This window comes from Curcuma longa, chromosome 11, assembly GCF_044706935.1.
Source record: "Curcuma longa cultivar G26 ecotype Majalengka, Jawa Barat chromosome 11, ITB_CL_G26_1.1, whole genome shotgun sequence".
NCBI classification, from domain to species: Eukaryota; Viridiplantae; Streptophyta; class Magnoliopsida; order Zingiberales; family Zingiberaceae; genus Curcuma; species Curcuma longa.
In genome coordinates this window covers 15,290,244-15,300,529 of record NC_133871.1, presented here as the reverse complement: position 1 = coordinate 15,300,529, position 10,286 = coordinate 15,290,244, and the positions used below count along the sequence as shown (strand labels likewise).

General features: G+C 35.0%; 1 protein-coding gene across 1 annotated transcript; it reads right to left on the bottom strand.

The window, feature by feature from the left end:
* Window positions 1–2,634: 2,634 nt before the first annotated feature.
* LOC141841384 (NADH-cytochrome b5 reductase-like protein) lies at window positions 2,635–10,072 on the bottom strand. The gene is made up of 13 exons (XM_074729549.1): window positions 9,823–10,072; window positions 9,133–9,169; window positions 8,524–8,599; window positions 8,369–8,428; window positions 7,544–7,594; window positions 7,012–7,066; window positions 6,862–6,932; window positions 6,731–6,782; window positions 6,066–6,143; window positions 4,366–4,455; window positions 4,171–4,284; window positions 3,136–3,204; window positions 2,635–2,833 (listed from the first exon to the last, which is right to left on the bottom strand). Exons 1-13 carry the CDS (start codon window positions 9,991–9,993, stop codon window positions 2,777–2,779), a joined length of 981 nt encoding a protein of 326 aa, XP_074585650.1. The 5' UTR covers window positions 9,994–10,072; the 3' UTR covers window positions 2,635–2,776.
* Window positions 10,073–10,286: the final 214 nt, after the last annotated feature.

The window sequence follows — 10,286 nt, the reverse complement described above, 5'->3', positions numbered from 1 at the left end:
ATCTAATTGAAATCAAGTTAATTAATTTAATAAATTTTAATTTAAATATATATAAATTTTAAAAAATAATTTATTTTAAATTTTAAAAAAATAAAATTAATGAATTATATTTATTAATTTAATCAATTATTTTATTAAATTATATAAAAAATAATTTTAAATTTTAAAAAATCAAATTAAAATCTATATTTATTAATTTAACGAATTATTTTATTAAAATAATTATTTTAAAAATTTATTTTATTAAAAATATATAAATTTATTTTAAATTTAAATAATTATAAATAAATTATATATATATATATATATATATTTATATTTATATTACCATTTTATTATCATCATTAATATTAATAGTTAATATTTACTATATTACTTTTGATTTAATTTATTTTTAGAATAAATTAAATTAAATTAATAATATTAATGAAGATAATAAATTGATAATATATACAAATATAAATATAATTTATTTATTACATTAATATTCTATTTGAATATAATAATAACGGTAGTAGTTAGGTTTGAAAGTTTTTTTGAAACTATCGTGTATATATATAAAAGTAGAGTAATTGGATTAAAATTCAACTCGCTTTTAATTTAGTATAAATATACCTTTATATATATTTTTTTTGTATCTCCCGTTCCTATTTAAAAATAGTTAATAGTTTATTTTACTTTTATGTTTATTGTAACCATCAAAGGAGCTTATCAAAAGAGACGTCGATGAAGTAGTGAGATTAAGAAAGGATCAATAAGTCTCCCTTTTCCACTGAATTTGCTCCTCCGAATTCAATGAATCGCAAGAGAGAAAGAGAAATGGTAAAAGATTGTATCTTTTTAATAAACGTCATTGACCACCACTGTACGTCATTAATCTATACTTGTTGATGTATTCCCACCAAATGATGCCACAATCCTTCTTAAACTAAAACTTGTCATATGTCGATTATGGAATCTCATACCTTGTATCAATCCCTCCCGAGTATTTGCAGTCATCATTCTTCATTTCTTAGTTATTCTTTTCCGTAGACATTTCACCTATTTTTATCTCTGTGAAGTTAAGTTTCAGGCGGTTGTCATTTCAAGCCAATGCATATTTACATAAAACATAGCAGTCAAAATTTACAAGTAAGATTTGGAAAAATTGAATCAGAAGTTAATACGATGCTTTAATGAAATAATATTTATTTGACCATGTTGCACGGTGTCATTATGAATTTGACGGTCCCGGGGCAACGGTGCAATGGTAGGATATTCAGATTGTGACCTAGGGACTCGTGGTTCGATCTCCAGCTACGGCGTATTTGTAAGAATTTTCTTTCAAATGGGAACGCAATCAAAGGATGTTGGGCATCCGGATTGACCGCCATATGCGCTTCCCGATTTATCTTAGTGGTCGGTGGAAAACTTTCGTGAGACCAAATCGATCACCCCAGAGATTGAATCCACGAGACAATATATCATTTTTTTTATTATGAATTTTACGAAGTGCAGCATCTCAGCTTCAACGAATCAAACTGTACCTCTCGAGTTTAATTAGCTCTGAATACCCGATTTTACAAAAAAAATATATGAATTATGCAGTTTGCCATTTTGTTTTTGTACGACGTTAAGCCAACGAAATGCTTAGTAGAGACGAGCAGAAAACGAGATAGAAAATTGTTCCCGTCAAGAATTTCTTCTGGGCGCGCACGTCACTTCCTCAGGGGCACTGTGCGGGGAAAAGGTTGAGATTGGTCGACGATCGCCAGAGACCTGCAACCACCGACACCGTGAGATGGTTGGCCGGCGGGACCGGCGAGACCACTCCGATGCTTAAGTCAGCGACGGCAGGAGAGTAAATGAGAGTAGAAGTGGTGAGCAAAATGGTTAGCACCTACCTGGCCCCTTCACAGGGGTCGCCTTATATAAGGAAGAGGAGATCCGTACCCTGGACACAGCAAGGGGAACCTTACTGTGCGGGTACTTTCTGTACGGAAGAGGAGTGCTGTCTTTAATGAGGAGGTACACTGTGGACAGTGTCGTACGTTGAGACGGCGCGTGGCCGTGCCTGGCGGCGTGCCTGTCAGAGAGAGTGGTCAGTTGTACAATAGAAGGAGTGGTTAGTGACAGAAGGTACGATTCGGCCTCAGCTCCCTGAATCGAGTCGGCCTGCTGCTCGGGTCGGGGAGGCTGCTCAGTCGGGCTATCTGGGAGTCGGCGAGTCGGGTATGCCACCCACTCGGATTATCTGGGAGTCGGCTCGGTAAGCTTATTCATCTCCTCGGCGGGCCCACTGGGCTGCCGGGCTTGGGTGGGGAGCCTCTGGGCTGTTACCCGGGAATCCGGATCCGGGCCTCAGTGCTTCAGCCGACTGTCCTCGGATAGTTGACTCGACTCGGCCGTGTCTCTCGGTCGGGTCCAGACCCGTATCCTCACGCCCGTAACAAAAATGAAATAGAATGAGCAAAAATATCCGTTCCATTCGTTGTAATAGTTATAATTACAACAATATTAGAATAAAAATAATTTCGAAACAAAAAAAAAATCTTATAGAAAAATAATGACATCCTTTAAAATTTTGCCCAAATGAGATAAACAAATCGTGCTCTGTAATATGAAAAAAAAAAAGTAATGTAACATTCTTCACTACAAATCAACAAACTTTGATTAGCAACGCAGCTTATTTATTACAAATAAAAGCATCAGTTGCTTGTATATGCCACAGAGATTTCCAGATATCGAAAATAAAAAGGAACTAGATTGTTATTTCTCTTCACAATCTATATTTAATTCAAAATTTGTAAACCATATCTTCTGTGTATCCCACGTCCTTGAGTATCCCTGTGAGCTGCGTAACAAAACACTAGATCAATGAAACCACATCAACCACCGATTTTAAAATTCATCTAAGCCCATTTTTTTCAAAGCGACATTGGCATACTTCCGTTGTAAACTAATGAACCCAATCCAAGTATGATACAAGGTTTCATGGTGATCATGCGGACTAAACATACCAACATAAAATCAAAGCTGGAAACTAAATGAAGATTTAGTTTTAAACAACTAATGTTCACCTGATGTTGCAGACAAATTAGCAAATTAGAAAGAGTAAAATAGAATAGCAAAGTAGGACAATTTTATAATCGGTACCTCGCCTTGTGATCTATCCTTTGCCTTGTCTCCAGATATATGCTTCATCAAACCTGGGGGACCACATACCTGCAACAAGTATTTTATTTACTAGAAAACGCTTCTAGCAAGATCAGGGTTTTCTTACTGATTGTTCTTGTAATAGGAGATAAGTGGTTATTTGTTTGAATATGCTGTAGTTGTTATATTTTTTTTAAAAAAAAGATTAGCCTAAGCTCAGGAAGATAGAGCAGGATGGATGTATTCATGAATACGGGGGAGGTAGAAAACGAGATGATAATAAGTAGTTTTACAAGGAAATGATGTGTGATAAACAATTACTAGATGATTGAGATCTAGAATAAAAGAGATTGCACTTGGATTAAATTTGACAGGGAATTTGGTTGTGAAAACTTCTAGAGCTGGTGAGATATGTCAATTAACACAAAGGAGCACTTGATGCATCTTAGTTGAAATTATCACAAATGGTCTAGATAAAGATAGCAAGGAATGCAAATTATACCAAATTTCGAAGTTTTCTCTGCAGATAAACATTATTTTTGGCATGTTTCCAACAAAAACTTATTTCTGTTTTTTTAAACCTAGGGTGTACGTCTTCATCATCAAGTCCTGATTTCCCAACTTATCTTCCAGTAATATTCAAGTAAATTATTTTTACAACATCAATTAAAATTTTCTGTGTTCTTTCTATATCTTACACCTTTCGCTCTTAAATTCTTCTAATTATAAACCCAATTAGTTTTGAACATGTTGACACCATCTCATTCAATTTTCTATTATTTTAGTTATGTATTAAAGCAAACACCAAATTGCTCCAGGATATAGTATTTACTTTTAGTAATGTGACACATCCATCTTAACACAATATCATTTACTTTTGTGTTAGACATGCCTGTGAAATGTATAGGACTTAGAAAGATAGATTCAAAACCAAAACCACCATTGACGTTGTTGAAATAAAGCACCAAATGTAGAGTCAAAAAGGAATTTGTAATTGATTAAAAACTATAATAATAATAAAAAAAGTGTACTCACAAGTATCAATGTGTCTTCCCCTGGACTGGGTAAGCCTTTCAAGACCATGTCCTTCGATACATATCCTATACCTCCTCGCCAATTTCTGTTAGGTTTATCCACAGTGTAAAATACCTGCAAAGTCACCCACAAAATGATCAATCACATTGAAGGGTTGATATCAGTTTATAGCTAAAAGATTCATCGTAGATCTACCTTAAAATTTGCATAGCTAGCAGATAGTCTGTCAAGTTCATTTTTCAGTAGAATATCATCTGGCGATATGTTGGCATAGATTAAGGATACCTGATTCACCAAGGAGCAATCAAAAGAACCTGAATTAAACTAAATAACAACCTGTAGATTATTTGAATTTCCAGTGTAGTAAGCAGCTAGCAAACATTCGGTGGAATGACATTTCACAAGGAGTTTCATGTAAATTCATATAAACTAAGATTTGAGGGGAAAAATAGTTTTTCATCACCAAGATGTATGATTGTCAAATATTTGAGTTCAATTAAAAGAATCTCAAAACTACATCACTATTATTATACAATTCTCAAAAATTATTTTAAATTATAATTTTCTATAATATCTTTTTATGCCATTACCCCTTGCACCTTCAATTCAAAGGATTCAGTTGCCTTTGAACATATTCGTACAATCTCTCTCATATTATCACTAAAAAAACAATTTTTCCATAAATATTCCCAATACATTGCTAGCTGCACAGCACTATAGCAAATGACAGGTTTAAAAGAAAACTATGATGGCACGTTTGGTTCCCTGAAATATTTATTCCATTCCCTATGAATTCAAATGGAATATGTATTTCTGTGTTTTGTGTTTAGTGACAAATTTGAATAAATACCTATTCTGTGTCAGAATGTTAATTCCTTGACAACTAAGAATAAGTCAGGATGAATCCTTGCTTGTACTCCCAGAACAAATATTCCAAAACACATGGAATCCCCTCCATAGTACTTCATTCAACTTGGACTCCAAAAAACTTTGTGTCACCCTTGTACTCCGAAAGCCTCATGGACTTGCCGCTGACTCATTGCTCCTCTATTGCTGTCGTCAAGTAGCTCCTCATTGCCACATGCCACACTCTCTCCTTAGATGATCAGATAGGCACTTAACTAATGTAACCCTTTCCCTGCCCTTCTTTTTAGCCCCAGTATTCTATCAGTTTTGTCGCTTTCCTCTCTTCCCTTCTTGTTCGGGTTTATATATTCTCCTCTTATTAGGTTGAGTATGATCAATGACATTATTGATGCAATGGTATCATTTGGTATATACAGTCTTGCCTATGCTTAAACATGTTAAAAGAATGACTACATTCACTTAAAAAGTGACATAAAAATATGTTTGCACTTGACCAAGCCAAGATAAATTCATGGCAACGCTTTGCCAAGCAAGAAGACAGTCTCATTAGGTCCAATATTGCCAGACCATTTCTCAAGCCTATTAATAAGTAAAACATGCCCATCCCAGAAATAGGCATCCAGCTAGCCTAAGATCATAATTAAGTTGACTAGCCTCACATCCAACTAGCACATAAGTTTGTTGGATTTGATTTAATCTTGGACCTGTAATTTTAGATAGTATTGCATATTTGGTTCACACCAAAGTTCATTTGGCCGAGTCACAAAACAGCTGGAAATTTAACCCTATGCCTGCCACAGCCTATCAACGTGTCAATCTGAAACATTAGCCCAGTCATGAGCTTGTTTCATGCCTGCTAGCTTATGAACAAATTGATTTCAAATAAATGATATGTAGACTTATGACAAGGAGAAGATCAATTAAGATACATGCAAGGGAATCATTTGAATGAAAGAAACCATCAAAATCAAATAGAAAATTGCGGACTTATAATATGATCAATGGACAAAAAGGGAAAATAAAAGCACCTGGGTGTTGTCATCAGGATTCTTCAAAATAGCATTTACAACCTGTAGCATTGGTGTGATACCAGTGCCCCCTGCAATCTAAGAAGGAAATAGATGCACAGACTTAAACTCACAGGTCATACACTGTGAAAAATTCCAACATTGTATGCAATAAGATATGAGCCTGAAAAATGAAAATAAACTCAAAAACACAAATAATGACAAACAAACGGCGAGTCCTGACTATTTGGAATCCATTGGCTGCATGGATTAGTTTAATATTCATTAATTTCCATCATGGCATAGATTTTTAGGAGGTACTGAACTTCATTAGTAAAAGAGAACACCAAAAGAGAATTTTTTATTTGTAGTGATAAATAATGTGGATTCAAGATTACATGGGCTTCAGAAGGAAAGAACCTCAAACATTCACCCCCAAACATCACCTAATAAGCTAAAATAAAAGTAAAACAAAGACATTAGTTGATGCATCACCTCAGAAATCAAGAGGTAACAATTGAACACAAAAACAGCATAAAGTAGAGAAGACATCCTCAACTAAATCAATTATGACTATTAAACACCACGTAATAATTATTAATTGTATCTTTTATTCTCATATATGTAATTTTCAGCCCCAGCAAAATTTCATAGAAGAAATTCGGAACTAATTACTGGTGACTTACCATTCCAATGTTCCTTTTCATATTGGGGCTATATCTGAGCTTCTCGATTGGCCTAGACAAACAAAGAAAAAGAAGCTCAATTGGTAGAATACTTTTACATATGAATAGTTAATGATCACTTATCTAATTACCCTTTAACTTCAATGATATCTCCTGGCGTTAAGCTTGCAAAATGTTGACTCATTTTCCCCTCAGGATACACCTGCAAATACAGGAAGTAAATCCAGAACATCAAGAAGTATAAACAAGATTGATGGTGTATTGCAGAGAGATCATTTTACCTTGATTAATAAATCAAAGTAGCCTCTTGAGTCAGGATCTGATATGGGAGTATACCTGAGACATAAACCAACACATTCTGAGAGAATGACTGCACAATCATCAGTTCAATATGATAATGATCCTTAGAAAATCTGAACATATTAACAGCAGCAAAAATCTAGGAGATAGATATCTCTACTTCGCTTTTACACACAAATCAGCAGTAAGCAACAATTTTATAATAAGCTTCTTATGAGATATGATATAAACAGCATAATAACAGAAGATAAAAATAGAAGAACTATGCCAATCTAATTATTTTCAGGTTCAAACTGTCACAGCACCAAGCCAAAAAACAAGAAAAAAGGAAAATTATACCCGCGATAGAAAATTCATATCTATTGCAAACATTATAGTATGGATTATGTTTGGGAGAGGTTCATAGTCTAAACTTAACTATGAACATTTTAAAAACAACATAAGTATATTCTTGTTGCTAACAGATGTTTAATTCCCCAACAGGAAAACAGAAACCTAAATATGAACACTTACGGACGAATGACATATTTTCTCCGCCCATCTGATTCTTCTCCAATTGGAGCCCTGTGATTGGCAATCCAAAGATGGTTAGTAACAACATATTGAAATCATTCTAAAGTTAATCATGACAAAATAAAAGACAGAAAATCACAAACATTAGGAGCCATAAAAAGAAGCAAATCAATTTGAATATGATGCTCCTTCCTAAAAACTTTCACCTCAGTTCTTTTCCAAAACCAAATGCCTACTGTGGTAGCAAGATCCATTCAAGCACTTATAGCATTGATTCATATTGAAAACAGTTTGTGTATGCATATGTAACATATAGTTTGTGTGTGATTCAAGTAATTGCAGCTTTTGAGAACCTTCATTGTCATTCCAAGATTTGGTTGTCCACTGGAAGTTGTGAGCTAATTAAGGGGTTTAGAAGACTTAGATGAGTCTACTTCCGTTATCTTAGACTAAAGAATTTTGGAATAGTGATTCGATCCTACCAAGTAGGATAATTTTTTAATTTAGGTGGTGCTGTGACATGTAAGCCTAACAAAGATTATATTGGCTACCAAGCATCCCAACACAATTGTCATCCCTTTCCATGTTGCCCAATGATTGCAAAACTTCAAATGAAACCAATAAGTACAATCCTTTTGATCTAGTAGTAGCACTAATAAAATGATCATGTCAATCTTTTCAGGTCGAAATTTAGCAGTTGTTCTATAATTGGCTTTAGATATGATCCGGAATGTAAGTACATGTTCACTGATGTATAACTATGAACATGTATGTGATGACCCTTCGTTACATTAGCACTAAGAGATGGAGGATCAGGAAACACACCGTGTAAGAATGCAAGAAGCAACATCAAGACCTAATTTGGCAGTAGGATCAAATGAGAACCTGAAAAACAAAAAATGAGTAGAACTTCCTTATGACAAAAAATTGAACCCCTTTGGGAAAATTTGGATGCAAAGAAAACCAACAGTATGAAGTACCTGAACAATTGACTATTATGACTGACCCTTGCAGTTTCTTGAAGCTTGAATTCCAACCATTTTTCAGGGTTCAATGCTGTTAAAAGAAAGAAATAAGACTACAGTAAGCACAACCAAATTGATCATTCCTGCAACCAACTAAGATGTCTCTCAAAAGGAAAAAAAATAATTGGAGATAATATAGTCATGACTCATGAACTCAATTTTCACCAAGTATGTTGCAGTTTCTAATAGCCAATAATTCTTTTACAATAAAGGAAATTGAAATACTCAAATAATAGTCAGGCACCTAGAAATTAAGTCGCAATTCATAGCATATCACCCAGCCCCTTATCAAGGTCAGCCACATCTACTGAAAGAAAATAAGCAACTAGAGACACATGACATTATGCATTTGAGTATTGGAACTTAAACATAGATGTAGGAAAGTGACATAATATAGCATTTCAGAGTGGCACTCACGCTCCTTAGTTCATACTCTTTGCCGACATAGTATGTGGACAGAATCCAACATAACACATAGAAAGCATAAAAGAAACAGTGTGCATAATACAAAAATCTTTCAAATGAATTCAAATGTTCAACAGAAAAAGGTTGACAAGAACTTACCAATAGCAGATTCATCACTATTGATGTCAAGTTGAACCTATGAGAACAAACAATCAGAACTAAAGATAATTTAATATTAAGCATCTGTACTACTGATAAAAAACTGATCATACACAATTTCTCAAAGTGAAACTCTCATTGGCATGTCAGAGAAAGAAGTTTCGACAGAAGATGGGGTTAGATGGATTCCACAGAATTGCAAAGAGACCCAGTTTAGCATTCATTGACAAGCTCAGGATTTATAAAGTTCCTTTGTATAAGAATTTCTTTTCCAAGTAAATCGTCACTTCGAAGGAATAAAAGCTTCAGTAAGAAAGATGCTTGATTTGACTAATCAATTCAACGCATTTCATCAGACTAATGGGCATCGATTGAGTGCAGAAGCTACACGTAAATCCAAATAGGGGGCATCAGAATTGCTGGCACATACCGAATCCAAAACCTACGAAGGCAAGCGCAAATCGGACGCCTTTCAGTTAACCAAATCAAATCACAATGTTGGGCAGCAAAACTAGAAGAATCGATCAAAAACGCCTCTCAGAAAAACCCAAACGAATCACACTATCAGAAACCAAAACCAGAATAGCCCACCAAATACGCCTCTCAAATAACAAAAGCGGATCGCACTGTCGATCGAACAGCACATGTGACAAAGTGACCAATTTTTCCGAAGGCAGCACGGATCCTTACGAAGGCAGGAGATGAAGAGTAACAATAGACGGCGGCGCCACCAAAGATGGCAGCGGCTGCAGCGAACGGGAAGCGACGATGCAAATTAGACGATTCTTTGGAGGCGCCAAGAAAAGCGGCGAGTGATGGAGAAGGAAGGTTGGACGAAAGGAGTCGCCTGAAAAGAGCCATCAGGCAAATCGAAGCGGAAAGAGGCAAAGCAGCGTCACCGGCCCGCCTACCCAACAGAGAAACAAGGGTTTTGAAGATCTGGGAACGACGTGACCGGAAGGGAGGGCCATTATAATAATTTTTAATAAAATTGAATTTGATAAAGTTGAAATAAATTTAATCAAATTAATCTATTTCGAAGTAATTTTGTTAAAAAGAAAGAACATATAAAACGTTTTAGAGCTTTTTTAATGATAATTACACATTTATGCCGAGAGAGAGAGAGAGAGAGAGAGAGAGAGAGAGTGGCCGTA

Excerpts from the sequence above, each read along its gene's own strand:
- LOC141841384 (XM_074729549.1), bottom strand. The coding sequence starts at position 9,993 with ATGGCTCTTTTCAGGCGACTCCTTTCGTCCAACCTTCCTTCTCCATCA. Across the intron at positions 7,067-7,543 it reads AGAAAATATGTCATTCGTCC|GTATACTCCCATATCAGATC; the intron begins GTAAGTGTTCAT and ends TTTATGTCTCAG. Across the intron at positions 4,285-4,365 it reads CTAGCTATGCAAATTTTAAG|GTATTTTACACTGTGGATAA; the intron begins GTAGATCTACGA and ends GTGACTTTGCAG.